Source organism: Diceros bicornis, chromosome 8, assembly GCF_020826845.1.
Source record: "Diceros bicornis minor isolate mBicDic1 chromosome 8, mDicBic1.mat.cur, whole genome shotgun sequence".
NCBI classification, from domain to species: Eukaryota; Metazoa; Chordata; class Mammalia; order Perissodactyla; family Rhinocerotidae; genus Diceros; species Diceros bicornis.
In genome coordinates, this window is record NC_080747.1 from 19,823,161 (window position 1) to 19,844,189 (window position 21,029).

General features: G+C 35.1%; 1 protein-coding gene across 1 annotated transcript in view; it reads right to left on the minus strand.

Moving 5' to 3' along the window:
• The window catches only part of DHX15 (DEAH-box helicase 15), a 53,779-nt gene that overhangs the window by 24,221 nt on the left and 8,529 nt on the right, over window positions 1–21,029 (minus strand). The window contains exons 3-5 of the mRNA XM_058546820.1: window positions 18,092–18,285; window positions 4,876–5,035; window positions 2,681–2,899 (exon numbers count right to left, since the gene is read on the minus strand). Coding sequence (XP_058402803.1) covers window positions 2,681–2,899; window positions 4,876–5,035; window positions 18,092–18,285 — 573 coding nt within the window. The remainder of the gene's footprint in view (window positions 1–2,680; window positions 2,900–4,875; window positions 5,036–18,091; window positions 18,286–21,029) is intronic.

The window sequence follows — 21,029 nt, forward strand, 5'->3', positions numbered from 1 at the left end:
AAAACAGCAATACTAAAATTTCAAGATAACTAAATTTTATGGATGCTATTCATACGAAGACAAGAGTATTTAATTCCCAGAATCTACCATTTAACTGACCAAATAAAAATAACAAAGGTTCACAGACATGATAAATAATAATATTTTACATATCTTTAAATCAGCTCTACTAAATACAACCAATGAAACAAAATACATTAGGTATTCTGCTACCTTCTCCCCAGGTCTTCAAATTCAAGACTAGTCATCTAAAGGAAGCTTAAAAATCTAACAGGACACATTTAAATCCAGTTCACAACTACAGGAACACTTTATTCAAAGGCATAAACTCCCACCAGCATACATTTGAAAACCACAGGGCTTACTCCCCTTTTCTCCCCAGATAGGAGATAGTTGCCAAAATATGAATTGAATGAAATAAACTCATAGAAAAAAAAAGCCTTTTAGTCCTCACCATGAGGCCATCTGATATATATGATAGAATTTTAATATGCTTGGTTATTTGAACATAATGACTATTTTAAATAGTCATTTAAGAAAATGTGCTACGTACTTTGGAGGAAGTGAGAAACTATAAAGACCAGACACAAAGGACAAAATGCATACCTCAACAGCCTCAACACTGTATTACAGAATAAATACTGTTTATATGCCATCAAAAAAGCATTTGGTACTCTTGCTTATAAAATACATAGAAATTCTTCCATTCCATTCAAAATGCATAAAAAGGAAGACTAATACCAACAAAGGTTTATCTGTAAAACTGAATTTGCAACACATCTTATTTCCCAAAAGAACGAGCATGATTCTCTACTGGGAATGATTTCACATCCCTCAGGGGACATTTGGCAATATCTGCAGACATTTTTGGGTAGAGGCCAGAGATAATACTAAACATCCTGCAACCCACAACAAAGAATTAATCAGCCTACAAGGAAAATAGTGCTGAGGTTAAAAAACTCTGCTCTACAGAAAAGAAACTATGACCAATGGGGCACAAATCATAAACCATATGGACAATAAAAGAAATGCGAGGATTTTAAAAAATTACTAGCCATTTATAGTTCTTAACGCAATAGCATTTGCTCAAATATTAGATATCAAGCATCCCTGTAGAAACAGAAGACAAATAAGATAGTTCACATTCTAGTGGAGGCAGGTGGTCACATAGGAGACCTCCAATTTTGGTATCTAAGAGAACTAGGGCAATTTCCCACACTGTTTAGGCTGGTCTCATTAACGTACCACAGGCATTATACTAGCTAAAACCTTCCTCTGGAGCAGTGACCTTTAAACATAAGGGAATATAAAAATGGCCTAAGGAGCTGGTTGAAGATGCAGATTCCTATATTTCACTCTCAAATTTCACCATTTCAGCAAGTCTGGGACAGAGCCAAGAACCTGCTTTGTTTTAACAAACTCTCCTCCTGTAGGCAGGTAATCCACTGACCACACTTGAGAAAAAACGTTCTGGAGCAGGGGTCAGATCTTCTACTATAAAAGGCCAAAATATTTTAGGTTTTGCATCCACATACCATCTCTATTGCATATTTTTTGTTTTTATTTACCACCCTTTAAAAATGTAAAAACAATTCTTAACTAATGGGCCATACAAAAACTAAAACAAGAGGGTCAGCCCATGTAGCTATTTAAATTTAAATTAATCAAAATTCTGTAAAATCAAAATTTAGTCCCTCCTCTCACTAGCCACATTCCAAATACCCAAAAGCCACACGTTGCTGGTAGCCACCATACTGAACAGCAGAGACAGCACATTTCCAGCATTGAAGAAAGTTCTAACGAGACAGCACTGCTCTAGAACCTTGCTACTCAACCCTTGAAAGCTTCAGCATTACTTGAAAGCTTGTTCGAAATACAGAATCTCAGAACCCACCTGACCTACTAAATCAGAATCTACAAGTTTTCTAAATGATCTGCATGTATGTTAGTTTGAGAAGCACAATCTACAAAATTCACAAAGCCTATTAGAGCAAATAATAAGCTCTAAGAAAACCTCTAGTAAATAGCTTTTTCTAAAACTGTTTTATCCAGATAACTTTTCCTGAACTTATTTAGCCACTCAAGAAGTTTACAGCACACCTATAAAAATCCTGTTGGAAACAAGTTTAGAAAATGCTGCACCTGAGAATAAAATTCGTATCTTAAAATAAGGTAAAAATTCTAACTAAGGAATTTCGGTAATTCCTTCCAATCCCTGGTGAGCACGTGGAAGAAGACAAAAACAAAATACAAACATTCATTTTGATGGTGGATGGGCACCCGAGTTCACTCACAAGCTAAATAACTGACTATAACCTGATTTCACAGCAGCTATGATTCAAATTCATGCCTCAGCAAAACTGCAAATTACCACACACCACTCACCACGCAGGTCTCTCCAAGGCTGGGACTACAACTGCTAAATCCTGAAATTCTAAAAGCATTCAACATTCTTAAGATAATTAACTAGAACACAAACACTAGTGGTATAAAAGCTATTTCCAGATAAGATAAAGGGGGTTATATAGTTCATACATAAATATAATCAGGTTGAAGAAAAACTTCAAACATTGGGATAAGAAATATATGGTTAATATATGCCAAGTTCTTAAGTTTAAAGTTGTTGCATAATAAAAATAATATGCCAAAGGTTAAATAATGAAGCAAATAATAACCATACCTCTTGACCAGTTAAGAAAAGTAAAAGATCTCCTTCTTCCTCTTCACACATATGAATTTGGATCACTGTTCGAATTGCTGCTTCAAGATAATCTCTCTCTGGTTCGGGAGTATAAAAGATCTCAACAGGATGCGTGCGCCCAGGAATAGTTAAGAGAGGACAGTTATCAAAGTAAATCTGGAATTTTCCTGCATCTAGAGTAGCGCTCATAACTATAACCTGAAAAGAAAATAGTAAATTATCTGAAACTGTCTTCAAGGATTCTTAAAACAGACAAGTACAGTAATGTTTACTATTCTAAATTTATTAGTTATAAAGAAGCCTGCAAAAGTCTTCATACAAGTGTGATTAAAAAATCAAATACAGAAAGACTGAGCTATAGGAAGAGCTTTTTATATTTTAAAAAATTAGAAATAAACCTGACATCCAATAAATAAATAAACTACAATATATCTTCATGAAATAATACTTTAAAAACCAAAGTTTAGGGGGCCAGCCCAGTGGTGCAAGTGGTTAAGTGCGCACGCTCCGCTGCTGTGGCCCAGGGTCCGCAGGTTCGCATCCTGGGTGCGCACCACCACACCGCTTGTCAAGCCATGCTGTGGCGGCGTCCCATATAAAGTGGAGGAAGATGGGTATGGATGTTAGCCCAGGGCCAGTCTTCCTCAGCAAAAAGAGGAGGATTGGCAGATGTTAGCTCAGGGCCAGTCTTCCTCAAAAAACAAACAACCGAAATTTATAACGGATTGGTAAACAACAACATTAATATGTAGCATGATTACTGCTGTTTATTAAAACACAACATGACAACCTTGTACATAGGGAAAAACAGGAAGAAAGTGCAAAAAAAAAGAAAAATCAATGTCCAATATCAATTTCTTCCCTTCTTCCAAATCATCTTTAATAAGCATGACTTGACAACAATTTCTAAAATAAGCACGGGTTTTCTGTAATGTTGTAAAAAGCCACAGCTACAAAAGTTTGCTCAGGTGCAGGGCTGCGTGATTGTGCAGTCACCCTCCCTCTATGTAAATCATACATTATATAACCCATTAAAAATTTACTTAAGGGGCCGGCCCTGTGGCGTACTGGTTAAGTTCATGTGCTCTGCTTTGGCAGCCCAGGGCTTGTGGGTTTGGATCCCAGGCGTGGACCTACACACTGCTCATCAAGCCATGCTGTGGCAGCATCCCACATCCAAAATAGAGGAAAATGAGCACAGATGGTAGCTCAGGGACAGTCTTGCTCACCAAAAAAAAAAAAAAAAAAAATTTACTTAAATAGAAGGTTCACCCATAAAACATTCTACCACAGAGTTCTTAATTTCTACTTTGAGTTTCTCCCTAAAACTTCAATAGCTCATAAAGTTTAATCAATAATGATAGTACTCATATAGTTCGTCAAATATAGTCTTTAAAAATATAAACTTTCATAAGCAAAAACATATCAATTTTTTGAAGACCCAGAATCTTTCTGTCCAGTGTACAACCACTCTGTAACACATATACTACTAACACAGGATAATGAGTCTAAGGTCCAATGAATCAATGGTAAGCAAACACACAAACAACACAAAAAGGGGAACTTCATAAACTTTAGGAGACAAAAATGGCAGAATATTCCGTCAGTTTTAAGCCCTTATCAACACAGTAACACTGGCCAGGGTATAAGTGGTACAACAGACAGAAAAATAAACCAAGACACTAGCCTAAGTTTGCGTTCTGGGTACAGTTATTCTCACTGTTAGGAGCAGTTTGCGTTCTGGGTACAGTTATTCTCAACCTCCGGCATTAGGAGTTATAACAGGTGTGTTTGTGTTGGGACAAGGACAAAGATTTGATGGCTCAAGAAGGAGGCATCTGTACTTTATAAAGGGTAGGGTGAGCAGCAGGGTTACAAAAATACCATGCCAACAGATCATTAAAAAAAACAAAACTGGGTTAGTTAGAAATTGAAAAGATTTGGCTTAAAAATACATTACTAAAAGGTGGAAGTATACTTAAGTCTAAAACAAAGACACAGCAAAGTAGCTTAGAAAGAAAGAAAAACACCAATGTAGGTACTTGTCGGTAGCTTCTTTTACAGCTGATTATTTTTTATAGTTCATTACAGTGATCAGCATATGTTCCTGGGTTTTTATATATACATACATATATATATTTTATGAACTAAATGAGTAAAGGAAATTACTTCACCTTTAAATCTGATCTCTGTCTTACAACTTCCTTTAGAACACCCATGAGAATATCTGTAGCCAATGTCCTTTCATGAGCCTCATCAAGAATTATTACACCATAACGCTCCAGAAGGGGATCATTCATAGCTTCACGAAGTAACATCCCATCAGTCATATACCTGCGTTCACAAAGAACACACTAGTCAAGGTTCATTTTAGGACATTTTAAAACTAAACTTCATGACCTAAAAATGAGATGCAAAGACATCGGGTAAACTGAAATTAAACCTTTGCCCAAAACAAATATACTATTGTTTCATAAATCAATTACAAAATTAAGCTTCAAGAAAAATTTTTTAAGAGTATATACCAAACAAGTTGCACATTATCAAATCTTGTCAAGTGTGACGGTAATACTGAAAATGCACTGAGAAAATAAGGCTGATCATGGAATATAACAATCACATGGTTTCACACAAATGCCAAAGCAAAATTTGTCACTTAAATAAATGAATTCCTCAAAAACAAAATTTAAAACATACAAATATTCAACCTCTAACATAAAACTAAGAAACCATTTTAAATTGCTTCATAATATCACTTCACTAAAATGTTACCACATGCAAATATACATTTCTTTAAAGTCTTAATAATTCCCCACTTAAGCTAACAGGCTTCTTCCTGGTTCAAAGGGAGAGCAATGTAGTCTACCATCTTTTCCCCCCACCCCACCCAATTCAGTGAAGTGATCTTAAAGAAGCACAAAAAGGAATACATTAATGGAATGAGGGGTGACATTAGCACTATAGAAATGCTGATAAATATACACTGAAGAGAAAAGGCAAATGACGTCAGCTTGATCAACGAACCAAAAAGAGAGGGAAACCAGGCTTAGGTATGGCTCAAGACAAGACAGCTAATAGGAATCCAGGCACTCAGATAAACGGTGGCTGCAGAATGGTTGTAGGGATCAGTCATCTCCTGTCCATTCCATTCTAGCTGCTGCTGTCACTAATACAAAACAATTATCCTCAGTTTGGCAGCTGGACAAAACAAAGTCTGCTGGCAAATGCTGAAGTCACAGCTCATTCAGTTAAATACAAATTTATGATTTTATTTACAGATTTAAAATCGGTACAAAAGTCTGAAGTCATCATTTATGACTTCACAATTTTGGCTCTGTTTTTCACGAATGAGCCTAACCTAATCTTTCATGGACCAACTTGATATTTTTAGCTAATGCCATCTGTTGGAGCAATAAGTTCAGCAAATTGACAGCATACAACAGAAGTGAATCCTTTTCTTTATTTCACTTGAACTTAATGCTAAATTTATCAAGACTTTTGGCAAATAACTCCCTGTATATATTTTATGCTTCTTTCTTCTTTGGTCATATTTTTTAAAGTAAGCTACCACATTTCTGGAATCCACACAGAATAACCTGCAAGATTATTTTATATTAAGATCATGAAACAAAAAACAGTACCAATTAAATTATGACTCAATACCTTAACAACAGTGCAGCACAGTGCATGAATCAGCTGCAGTATAGCCTCTAGTTGCTTTGAGCTATCTTTGATCTGAGGACATTTGGTAATTTCTCCTGCCTTCAGATGTCATTACTGACATGAGATAGGCAATCCTTTTGCACGTTATCTCAGCAGCAAAACAACAGTTTCATCTACTTGTGGGTAACTTCCTTAGATTCAACAAAGCTCGTCTGTTGCCTCGTGAGGCAAAAAAACTAAACTGATCACTCTTCCAACAACAAATATTTACTTCAATACTATCAAATTTATACCCTACTGCTCAGTTTCCAAGTCTACTCATTTCAACATGGAATCCTAGTGTAATATTTCTGAAGGCATTTTAATTAGCAAATAAACTCAAGACACGTAGTTCAAACAATGCACATTATTTATTTCAAGTGACAAGATGTACAGCTAGATCAAGTTCAAGCATTCACAGGCAATGCCAAACTGCCACCAGTTTATAAGACCTTCACAGATTGAAGGATACATCCCAATTTCACATACTAAAAATGAGAAAAAAAGTCACAGAACTGATAAAGTATCAGAATTTAACTGGAAAATTCCTTAAAACTCATTTTAAAAAGCCACCTTATTTTGATCTTTTTCCTTCTCACATTCAAGCTTCAGACAACCACATTATGGGGATTCAAAAGCAGAGCTGACCCAAATACTCATTCATTTATATTTTTCTGAGAAGAGGAGAAATGTTACAAATAATTATAAATATTGCCAATTAGATTAATGGAACTATTATTTGCCTTGTTTTATTAACAACTATGCATATTACATGTACTAAGTTAAATGGTCAACTAAACCTGAATCTCTGACTTCCAGAATCCAGAGACAGACTCCAAATCGTTCCTCAATATTAATTAGATCATCACCCAGTGATCAAATGTCATGAGATGCTACAGTTACATATCTCCTGCACCACCAGTTAATATGGGAAGTTTGCCGTTTGTACAATAGACAGCTTCAGGAAAACCGACATTTTTAAAATTAGAAGGCCTCTTAAAGATACAGTCAAATTTGCTGCTTTTCCAGTGATGAAAACTAAATATCAGCAGCTAACTTTTCCACAGTCTCAAAACCAGTTAAATAGCTTACGAAGACTAGGTTTCAGCGTACTGATTCCCAATCCTGGGCTTCTCCTACACTAACACACTCTCCTTAAAGTCCCAGATAAATACATGTATATTTATCATAGCAAACAGCTACCTGACAATTTGCTGTACTCCTAGACGTATGCTCTTTGCTTAAAAAATAAACTAACGAGACACAGAGCACAGAAAAGGCGGAACCAGGTCTGATGGTCCTATAAAAACCATAGCATTTTCCTTTACCCTAAGTCAGATTTTACTACCTTTCATAGTAGTAATGAAATATTTACCCAGCCTAAGGGGTGAGTCACAAGAATATGGTATCACAATAATTAAACTGTGATTACATAATTTTGAAGTTTTAATAATGGACTAGTAAACAAAACTTGCATATGACAATCAAACTCTACATTTTACTAGGTACCCCATAATCCACAATGTTTTTCTGTTTTGGGTCAAAGACTCACTTAAGTCATCCACATCACCTGGGAACTGGTTAGAAATAAACAACTGTGGCCTCACCCCACATCTACTTAATCAGAAATTTTGAAAGTTGAGGCATAGCAATCTATGTTCTAACAAGCTTTCATATGAATCGGATGCTTGCTAAAGTGTGAGAAGCGCTAGTCTAAATTAATTAAGTTAAACAAGAGAAAGATTAAGCAAAGTAGATGCCTAAAGCAGCAAAAACATCCTTGGAGTGAGTCAGAAACAGTTCATATTCCCAACCATGACTGTTTAATTAATAAAGTAAAATAAACCAAAAAAACCCAGAGTGCTGAGTAGTACCAACTTAGCTTAAGTATTTTTTTCCACAGGGCACATGTAGACGGCTTATAACTAACTACAAGCCAACTGTCAACTCTGATCTCAGCCATTGTCACCAATTCTGATGTGAATAAAGTATGGTAAAATATTACACACTGCAAGAGTAGTATTTGTTTCTAGTTTTGTGTTTACATACATTTATAATTTTTTGAAACATCTCAAGTTGTATGCTTCAAATAAAAATCATGAACAGAGAAAGGAAAAAAGATCCACAGAAAGATGAAAAGTATTTTCCAAAATGAACACCAGAAATTTTTAAATTGTTAGCAATATAATATATATCAAATTATTCATAACTTTAATGAATGTCAATGACTAATGCTCAAGTTATTAGTAACGAAAAAACTGTGTCTACGGTGGGGAAGCAGTCCCCAACAACTTCATGTCACGTTATTTGGTACAAGGGTGTGTGCGTATGCGTAAGAGAGAGGGGGAGAGAAAAAGAAAGAGAAATTTCCTGAATCCCTAGGTTGAACCTTACAACCCCCTAAAAAAATTTCAATTGATCGAAGATGTTTAAAACAATAACAAAACACTAGAATACATAGATTAAATTATTTAAAACAATCCTGGGCAGGGTATGATGCAAACTCCAATGTTAAAAAAGAAGTGGTTACTTAAATAGTTGTATAAAATTCAAGTTTCTGCATGGCAGGAAGTGTCATAAACAAAGCAAAGAAACAAACAGCAAACTGGGCAAAAACTCTAACTTAGATCCAGAGTGTCAATTTTGTTAAAGCTCCTACAAATCAATAAGAAAAAGGTTAACCAACCATAGAAAGATGGGCAAAGAACACGGATCTCAAATTTCATCAATCCTATAATACTGTACATTTTCTCAAATTTAACTTCTCTATGATTGGGATGCATTTCAAAATAGCAACTTACAAATGACTGTCAACTGGTAGCAATACTTCTGGAAAGATGGGAAAAGCACCAGTCCCAGATTCCAAAAAGAAATACAAATGGCTAATACATGTAAAGATGCTCAATTTCTTACAAAAGAAATGTAAATTAAAACCATAATGAGATTCAATTTTTCACTTACAATATTGACAAAGATAAAAAAAAAAAAAAAGTTCCACAACACAGTGTTGGCAAGGGTAGAGAAACAGACACTCATTTTGCTCGTTCCTTATTGGTCAGAGTAAATAAAATCTCTACAGGTAAAATGCCCTACAGAGGGCAATCTAGCGACAGCTAATAAAATTCACACACACCCTTTGACCCAACTAATTTCACTTGTAGAGAATTCATTTCACAGATATACATCTGTGCATGTGTGCAAAACATGTGTACAAGTGTAAAAAAGTAGTAAGGGCAGCAATTGTTTGTTTTTCTTTTTAACTGATATCTTAATAGTTTATAACTGTGAAATTGTGGTCGTACATTTTTGTTTGTCAATCACCATACACGTCTCCCTTCACCCCTTGTGCCCACCTCCCCCCACTGCCCCTGGTAACCACAATACAGTTTTCTCTGTCCATGTGTTGGTTTATATTCCACAGGAGAGAGAGATCATACAGTGTTCGTCTTTCTCTTTCTGGCTTATTTCACTTAACACAACACCCTCCAGGTCCATCTATGTTGTTGCAAATGGGACAATTTTGTCCTTTTTTTATGGCTGAGTAGTATTCCATCAGCAATTGTTTTTAATAGCAAAAACTGCAAATGTGAGTGTCCATCAACAGAATTAGTGAAATAAACTATGCAGCCATTAAAAGAAATAAGGCAACTTGGTATTTACTATTCTAGAACATTATGTCCAAGACACAATGTAAATGAAATCAGCAGCCATGTCTTGAACCAGCCCTACTATAAACACTGAAGAAGTTAATCTGTTCTGAAAATCCTAGTTACGTAGTGCTATTCCAATACTGTTAGGATCTGGTTACCTTTCAAAGCATAGGCTTTATCCTGGCATAACTAAATATGCAGACAAAGCAAAACTGTCTCTAAAGAATGCAAAACTTGACTCAGCATAATCCAAAGAAATTCTTGGTATCTGCTTCAAAGGGAATCTATTAGAAATGACTGGCATTGTTTAATCTGAGTAATGAGATTTACTGCTTTCCATATTACCTAGGAAAACTTTACAAATACACATAGAGAATTATGTGGAGATGTGGAATGAGGATGGAGAACAGTAATAACACATACAGTGGTTATGAACACATCCTTGTTGCAAGACAAACTTAGGTCCAAGTCCCTGCTTTCTTATTAGTGTCTGAATTTGAACAAGTTCAACTTCTCTAATGCTCCATTTGTAAAATGACAATACAGTGGCAACTGTTTTAATTAAACAAAACAATGTATAAAGCACCTAGTACATCAACTGCCTGGCACTTGTTAAGTATTCAACACAGAACTCTACACTACACTCTTAACTAACCTCTATTTAACTAATAAACCCTTGAGATAACCTTACCCTCTATAAAACATACTGTATAGTATGTTTTATACAGTATAGCCACATTTCTGTCTCTACCAGTCGGGTCAACATAATCATATATGACATGAAATGATAAACTCAGCACAGAAAAGAGAATTGTATATACATACCCTAGGTTGTATGCTTCAGAAAAGCTTGGAAAAAGATGAGTCACACACACAAAAACCTATCAAATGTGTGAGATAACTGTAGAAGAGTGAAACGGGTCTGGAGTTGAATTCCAGAAAAGCAACACCTGTGAATTTTGCAAGTATTTGAAGTTTAAATCCCACCTTTGGAAGCAAACATTTTATTGCATAACGGAACTCCAAACAAAAGGCCCATATTCAAGGAAATGGTGTTGATCTTACATTAACAGATTGATAAATGAATACATAGGTTTTAAGTTAAAATAAAATGTTTAAGGTTTGTAAAAAATTTTACCACTAAGTTTTTAGACTGACTCACTACAATTCAGTCAAGTCACATGAGTGCCTCTATTAAAGAAAAGCGAATTATATTAAAATGCCTACACAAACAGGTTTGTCTGTGGTAATTTCTTTCAAGTTTTAATGGATCAAGACTTCTGAAAGAGACAATGACCAAAAGAAATATTTACTCATTTTTATTTTCCCTAACATATAATTCATTTTTATTTAAAGCCCCTATCAGTAGAATACTCTTTTTGAATGACAAAAGTAAGGAATAGAAGAATGACAAAGAGAAAACAGTTTTAACTTATCAGGAACTATATTAGAAGCCAAAACTATACTATACTATATTAGTGATTTTTAAAATATAGTTCTTTTCACTACTAAATATGGTGAGACTGAACACCTACCCATTCTTCACGCCAACACTATGAAATGCTCAATTATCAAAAAAGCAATTTTTAAACAAACTCACAGTGAATGCTATTATACTTATTCAATAGCCACTGATAAAAAGTCATCAAATTACCTTCTTCCATCAAAACAACTTCTTACAATATCAATTATTTCTGTATGCCATGGGTACAAAAAAACAGAATTAATCATCTATTCTAAGTATATGTCTCCTTAAAATGAAGTTAGTTACATTTTTTAAGTGATCTAGCTATTTTTGGACTCATCGCTAACTTAAGAACGTCTCCTATGCCTGTCCAAAACAGCTAGAACTTTATTTCTCAATTTATACAGTACTTATTAAGTTGTTAGGACTGAACTACTAAATAAATGGAATTCCAAGTTATTTCTTTAGGCCTAGGGTGCCCTGAAAAAATTACTGAGACATTAAGCATGCTGTGAACCAAGGCAGCATGGGAACTTTCTCTACTCTACTTAAAACCTAGCTCATTTATCTAGTTAATTTGCCTAAGTCTCTCCATCCGTCTCAGCTCAGAAGAAATATCTCTCCCTCTGTGAAATCATCCACACAATTCATGTGATACTCAAACAACCTACCTTCTTAATTGCGTCACAGCTTACCTCCCCAACCAACTCAGAGCACGGCTCCTTTATATACTTAATGTTCTTTTCATTGGTAAAGGGATAAACAAAGATTTATATAGACTCAAGTTCAACGATACATTCTTAGCAAAAACATCACAAAGTATGAACAACACTAATCTTACTATAATCAGAACAGCACTCTAGCATATTAGGTACAATGAGAACAAACTACCAGATGTAAACAGTCACATGGAAAGGCACTGTATAGTAAATTGTAAAAGGGACAAAAAGAAAGCAAAAAGAAAACATCAAGCCCCATTTGTAACGTGTAGTTTCATACTTCTTAGCTGAAATGCTTAAGATCAGCAGCCAAACTATACAGTTTTATTCTGGCTAACAGCTAAAACACATTTGGTATGTGTTTCCGAGTTAGATATGTAATCAAGCAAAAGAAATGCCTAAAATATTAACAGGGGAAAAAAATGCAACTAAATCATTCTTTCAAGGTATAGTGCCCATTCCTAAAATTTTCACAAGCTTTGAAGGAAATGCTTTACCATCCTCAACAGAATTCAGAGAAAGCTAGAACGAAAATGTAGGTCCTATTTAACATTTTGTAAGATGTTGGCATTGTAAACAAAGAGAGCCTTCTACAACCAATCCCAAGCAAATGCTTGAGTATACACACAAAGGTCAAATGTAATAACATATGTTGACCTTTAAGAAATCAAGTTAGCTTTCTATGAATTAACAAAAGCCAACAGAATTCTAATTCTAGGATTAATCAGTTTTTAGTCTCTCTGGTAGGAACTGCTTAAATGGTAAATAACCCACATTTATTCTTTATTCCCACTCCTTTCTAAAGGTCCACTAAAACTACCTTCCTAACTTCAGTGCTACACTTGAATTAGAACAAAGCCTATCACATAATAGATGTCCAATAAATTATAGTTTATAATTAATGTTTGTATAATTAATGATCTTTAAAGTACCAGACCCTTTATCTACATCTTACCTCCAGCCCTAAATGAATATTTGGATTCACTCATTCATTTCACAGCGACAAGTAATGTCAAGGTTTAATTCAAGTTAAAACTCCCAAATTGTAATTCAACTGTTGTGTTAGAAGGAAGTTTATTAAATTGGTTTTATAAGTCCCTTTTTAATTGGTTAACTGGTTAATAAGATCCAATAATTTCTCAAACTACCACCACTATCAGCAACTGCAAGAGTAGTAGTGCTGACTTAGCACTTGCTGGGTGCCAAGAATTACTCTAAGGGTTGTATACAAATTAATGTACTTGATCTCAGAGCAATCCTATGAGTTAGCTGTTATTATCAGATCCATCTTCTGAAAAAGCAATAAGTGCAGGGAGGTTAATTAATGTAGCCAAGATCATCGCTACTAAGTGGCAGAGCTAGGACACAACTCAGGCACTGTGATCCTAGAGTCTGTGCTCTTAGACCCAGTTCCTTTTGATTCTCTTCTCAAGTCATTTATTTTAAAACGAGGCTGCCTTGTTGGAAACCCACTTTGGAATCTCCAAGTAGTCCTTGTGCAGTTGTTGCTTCAAACTTGTTTTCAGGAGCCCCAAAGAATCTGCTACAGGAATCTGCTATGGCAATACTTGGTAATTCTCCCCAGTGTCAACTTTAAAAGTTCCGTACCAGCCAGCTCCTTATTGTAGCAGTGTTTGTACTGGGCTCTTTTATTTGTTAAATATTTTTGGATTCTCTTTCATCTTCTTGCCTTTTGGAGATTAAAAAATTCTACAAGTTTCTGATCCATATCGTGTGGAGTGGTACATCTTTGGCAGATTTGTTCAAAACTTCTCTCCCTCAAGCCTTACAGGGGGCTTATCACACCTTGAAACCCAAGACTGTTCATTTCTCCCTGTTGCTCAATTACAGATTTCAACCACATCCTCTGTCTTTAATCGTTCTTGATTTTCTAGTAGATTGCCCTGAAGTTATATAGAAGATAAACCTCTCAGGATGGTGCAGTCTTATGGAACTAACAAACATATGTCCTCCAAGAAAGAGCTACAACCCTTTCCGCTTCATAAACATTACCTCAGATTGGGTCCTCAGCTTTGACAGATTCCAAAAGTGAAAGGAATCTGATACCCAAAAGTGAAAGATTCAGAATAAAAGACAAATTACGTACACCAAATCACTCTATCACTATACTCTCTCCACGAAGAGAAGTTTTAACAAATCAGGGAAAATGTCTTCCCCTGAAAAAAATCTACCTCCTTTTCATGATGTTCAAGATTCACCCACAGTCCACATTGCAGCAACAAATTTCACACTCCTCTGTTGCCCCTTCCACCTCCCTCATATTAAAAAGATTCCAAGCACAAGGCAAGTATACAGTTACAGATACAAACTCTGTCCCCAAAGAGTTTATGCTCCAATTAGCCAAGACAGAGCAACCAATATTTGATCATCCATACTTTTGGCCATAAACCAGTCCTGTTAACATCTTAAAAGTGATGTGGCATGGAAACACTGACCTACACAAATCAGTTGGCTACTTAAAGAATATACAGACTATAGTGCCTTCTCAAGGATAATATTTTTCCCTGTAGAAAAGAAATCTGAAAAAAATGCTATTCTATCTGCCTAGAAAGCTAAGTTCCCTGTACCCCAATCTCTACTCTAGCAAACCACTACTTTCAATTCAGGCCTTAACTTAAATTTCACCTTCTCTTTTCCATTCTAAATTGAGTTCTCAAATCAGGCTTTCACATAAACCCTAATATTCTCTTTCAGAAGCCTAATCACAATTTGAAATTTTATATTTACATTTTTATTTGCTTTATGGGGACAGGGACCAGATTTACTTTTTATTACTATACCTAGCACTGCCCAATACATAGAAAGGACTCAATTATTAGCTGACGGAATGACTAAGCATTACTTGTGTAAATTACTGGATTCTCTCAAAATCAAAATATCTCAGTAATTTTGCAGCTTTGGGGGAAAAAAACCAAAAGAAACCTTATCACCTAAAATAATAGTGAAACTGGCTACCAAATTAACAACTTCAAATATAATGATGTTTTCCCAAAGGTTCAAGACTATCAAACTGTTTTATTCCCTAAAAAATTATCAGCTTCCTCAAAAAAATGGATTTCTTAAAATGTTATAACTCCAACTACAAAATTTTTCTTAAAATCCACTGCAAAAGTATATCAACCTCTTCTTTCTTACATTAAAATGAATTAAGATATTTTTCACTGACTAGTCATAAATTTGGCAACATATCGCTCACTGACTGGTCTGCTCTTTAGCTACCTACCTCATTGGTTCTTTGTTTCTTCCTAACTCTCACTCCAAGATGGCAAAAGGAACAAATATATTGCAAAGGGACTACTTCAGGAAAGACAAGATGGGGGCAGGCAAAGACACAATAAATGAAATATAAAAACCAGTGGTAGTTTTGAAAACTAACTTGCCTACTAGGACAGGATAGCTATTTAAGGCTAGTCTAACAGAGTGTGCACTAATTTATGCTAGATCCAACCCTCTGAAAATAGCATAATATTAAACCTAGAACCTAGAATTTATGCACATGTCCCAAACACTAAAGAAACTATATTTGAACGCTTAATCTGTATAGAGACGATTTAAAGATACACTAATTTAGCTAAAGTACTCTCAAACTTATTGAACTAGTAAACAAGTATCTGTTTAGAGCTAACATTCAATCAGGAAGTATCAATATGGTTCAATTCTGAGTCCCTCAAGCAGAATCTGCAGAAGTTAGTCTTCTTTACCTTTCTTCTATGGTGAAAATTAAAGGTTTCTTCTGGTTACACAATGGATACATAGTCATTTTATTTCTATATATGAAAGTAGCTAATGGAGACTACTGAGAGTTATCTGATGTATTTCACTCTTCCTACTCAATTAACTATGTAACTGATCCTCATTAAGTTAAGACTTTAGCTCTTTTTAACATCTGGGTTCTCAAGAAATCAGTTGATAGATCACTACACAAAATGTATTTAGGGATTCATAAAACACTGCATTTAATAAAGCATTCCCATTAGTCAAAACTACCACTAGTCCCGTACTATAAAATAGGATTTAATATCACTTAAATATAACACTAGGTTGGCTTCTAGCTCTTCAAAAGATTCTAGAAGAAATCTCAACAAGCTTACCCTGTCCAGAGTAAGATTTTTTTAAAAAGTTGTTACAGCCTCTGCAAACTATTCCACAAGAAAACACGGCAATGCCAAAAACACTTTCACTTTGAGCTATTAAATCTATTTATGTTGTCACTCCCTATTAATTGAACCAAAATCTTTCAGAAACATACATCTTTTGAAAGCCTATCACTTCCTACTACATACACACACACACCTGCCCTAAGTGCATACAACTTGCTCATCTCCCAATTTCCAAATACTGTTCTCTCTGATCAACTGTAGCTTACCAAGAAAAATTTAACGTGTAGTGAATCAAATGTCAGAATATTATTCCTCCTAAATGAGTAAAATTTGCCCTTCATTAAATCCTCAAGTCCTTGATATTATCTGCATTTTAAAGTAGTATAAAATGGCAAGTTACGATTTTGCTTATGTAATTGTTTTGTCAATTACAACATAATTACAAGTGATCAATAAAGTGATTATCACTAAAAGGATTTATTCAATGAAAACTAAAATTTAAGCCAAAATCATGTCTTACGAAGTCATAAAGACAAGCTGTCTGAAGTAAATACTTAAGTCCCACTGCTATTAAAAATGATACTGAATTCATTCATCTAAAGTTCTAATAAAATATTTATCAAAAAACTAGAAAAAACTGACATGAAACTTGTAGAGTGACTGGATACTTTAAGGAAATTTTTTTTAGTTGTGATATCATAGTTATATTTTAACAAATCTTATCTTTGAGAGAGATACACTGAAATATTTACAGATGAAATTTATGTCTAGGATTTGCTTCAAATAATATAGGACAAGGAAAAGGTTGGGATATAGACGAAACAAGATTGGCTATGGGTGAAGATGCGTAAACACCTGGGAGTTCATTATACTATTCCACTTCTGCATACATTTGAAAATTTCTATAAAATACATCGTTTTCTCACATAACACTGTATATATCTATCTCTGCCACCAAAGACTCATGTCACTGCCCATGTAATGTTTTGTTCCAAAATTGTCTTTTAAAATTTTTAAAACTCAGGGAGAAGGTTGTATCATGACAAAGAAAACATTTTTTTAAAATGATTTAAATGTCACACATATACAGAATAAACAGAAGCAACAAAAGGGGATGATTTTCAAAAGAATTACCACCAGGTAACATATATAGATAGAACTACTTACGCAGAATGCAAGGATAAGATGAAGATTAAAAAATTAGGAAAGTTAAACAAAATGTCAGAAAGCAGCTCAATATAGAAATCAATCAGGTGCACCACAACTATAATGAAGAGCAACAAGGACTCTGAGGAGACTCCAAGGGTATATTACAGAAGAGTCCTCCTTTTAGCTCATAACATATGCATGGTAATAGCTGTATAATTAACATTAAAAGCTCTTTCCCCCAAATAAACAAGGTGCCATCCCACACATTATTCTCTTCTAAAAGTAACTGTCTTTTACTAAGCTTTATCGCTTTACTTTTCTATCACACTTAAATGATACAACATTTCACCTAAGATAAGCACCAAGTAACTAAAATCTGACCTTTACCTTCAGTTTCTACTGAATAAGCTATACGTATCACTACCAAGAAAAAGAATCCACATAAAATGTCACCTACTAAGTCTAAGGTCTACTCAAGACTACTCTAAGTTTGGTTGACTCGAGGCTCCATTAGCAAAGTCCCCTATTCCAGTCACAGAAAACTAAAAGCAAAGAAAGTGTCCATTTTTAAAGATAGTACTTACTTAAGAATGGTTTTTGCACTACTGCAGTCTTCAAATCGAATGGAGTACCCAACTTCCTGGCCCAACATCACATCCATTTCATCAGCAACTCTCTGAGCCACACTCATTGCAGCCACTCTCCTGGGTTGGGTACAGGCAACTCCTCTCTTGGGTCCTGGTAATGATCGCATGTACTCCACACACCATTGTGGAATCTATCAAATAATTTCACATTTAAATTAATTCTACTCTGCCTGCATATCAGGTATATTTAACATAAAGTGTTTTTATCTCATTCCAATCACTTAAAACAATTCAATTAGGTACACCACAAATTATTATTTGACTCAAACTTACAATAGCATGAGCTTCCCAAGTCAAAGAAGGGTAATATATAACATTGATATGACATAATTGTACTCCTGAATGGGCTAGGTCCACTGAGTCTTTGCCGAATATGCTCTACAGTGTGAACCATTCCATCAATAAGCATTTCTCTATGCAGAGGGGTAAAAAAAATCCAACTTATGAAAAATTCTACTCTATAACATGTTAGTTTTCAAATATATTCTAAGAAACTGTAATTTAAATCCCTATACAATTCAACCTCAAAATGCAGGTAAAAGTAGAAATCATACCCCCTTGCAGTTTTAAAACTGTATCTTTTGTTTCAATTCAAATTTGGTTTGTAAGCCAGCAGAATCTAACTACTACCCTTCTCCCCTCAGGAGAGGTATGGACAAGGGCAACACCTTAGGTACCATCTTAAAAGTCAGTTTTAGTAATGGCCAATCTCACAATCAACAGGATCCAGAGAAGCAGCAGCAGTTCCCTGAAGAAGGGAGGGCAGTCAAGTGGGAAGACGGAAAAAACACCAACAAGCACAAGTCGGTTGGTTGCTATGATGACAGTGCAATTCCTCCCTGTTCCATTATCAACAGAAGCTAATCCAGCCTCTAATTTCCTAGTTCGTCTCCAGTCACTTACTTGGAAAAGAACCATGGGAAAAAATCTAAGTGCTCACTACATTAAATGGGAATCCACTGCTACAAGGTATGATGGGTCTCCACCAAAGCCTCCACAAGCCTATGACTCTAATGCTACAGAAAATGTGTTTTGTTTTTGTTTGTACAGGATTTGTACGATAATAGCTGTTGAAGAATACTGGTTACTGCACACTATTACTACATTTTACTTAGGTTACTTCTGCAATCTTGGGATAACCGCTGTCATTGACAAATAGCTGAAAGGGGAGCAGGGTGATTATGCTGCTTCTCTAGGAATGTAACAATGCCTATCTTTACAGGATTCAAAAGGAACAAAAACACTAAACTAAAATAGCAGGATCTCCTTGGGTCTATAGACCCACAGACAAAGTTGAAGTGGTTTTGCAGCACAGCTTTAGGTATATCTGCATTTCAGCAAGCCTCTTACAAAGGCAAAATGCACTTTAAAGACCAAGCAAAATGAAATTCAAAACATTCACTGGTCAATTAAAGCTATTTAAAGTTAATTCAGAATTCTCAAGGCAGAATATTCACAGATTTTTTAATGTACTCCAGTGAAATGGATAGCTTACTCTCACTTTAAAAATAAGACATAAACAATTTTGGCTAATTCAGCAGTTTTTGAACTTTTGATCTCAGCACCTGTTTACACTCTCAAAACAACCAAGGATGCCAAACAACTAATAGATTTACTACATTAGGAAATTAAAACCAAAAAATTCTTAAAATATTAATTCCTAACAATAAACACCCATTCTACGTTAATATAAACATTTTCTATGAGAAAGAACTACAACTTCCAACCAAAACATTTTTAGAAAGAAAAGTAGTTTTACATTTTTGCATATCTCTAACATCTAGCTTAATAGAAGACAGTTGGATTCTCTTATCTGCTTCTATTTTGAATGTGTTGCAATCTTTTTGTTTCGTTTGAAGTATATGAAGAAAACTCCAGGACCTTTAAAAGGGTTTCAGGGATTTTCAAAGGGTTCCCAGACAATATTTGGAGAATGGCTCAGCGGATGCATCTTTTCATATTTCTAAGAATAGCATTAAGAAGAGAAACAGGTACTGAAATATGCAGACTCCTGGCTTGTTCAAGCTAGGGATAAGTTCTTCTAAAGCTATTCTTTCCTTTCAGCTTCTACCCTTCCTCCATTTGAGGCCATCTTCCTAAAAACTGATCCTAAGCCCTCTAGCCTTGTTTCATTACATTATCCTGAGTGATCTTATTTATTCTCCTGACTTCTAATACTACCTACAACATATCAATGTCAATCCTAACTCTAGTTCCCATCCCCAACCTATGGTCATTTCTACCCGAAGAATGAATACTTTATTGGTATCCCAAATGAAACAAGTTCAAAACCAAAACCATTTCTCACCTTCCTTGAAATCCTTAATTCTTCCCATGTACCCCACTCAACGATAATAACATTCTAACTCCAATCTATCCTTTATCCTCCATTTTACCACCCTATACAGAGTCAAAACTTTTGTTATGACCTCCTACATAGTCTATCATCAATATTATCGCTAAACACGACATTTCTGTAAAAAATCCTTGTCACTCCCTTCCAATTAAAAAGCTAGGAAGGGTCCCCGATCTGTAGCAAGGCCCAGCCTACTGTTCCAGTCTCACTCGCCCTACCTCCCTCTTCATACATACCCTGTACTCTGTCAGGGCATACAATGATTTCCTTTCTCTGAAACTTGTGCCCTTGCTCATGCTGTCCCCTTTGGCTGAACTAGTTTCAGTTTCTTATATATGCATGTAAGTATGTGCATACCAAGCTGCAATGTGAAATCTATTTACTGAGTCTCAGTCAAAAGTTAAAGTCATTACTTCAGATTTTATTTGGAGGATTTCATTTTCTGATAGGCACAAAAAGATAACCAAAAATATGGCTGACTACTCTTAATAGTTTTGAGTCAAAGTTTAGCAAGAGTAT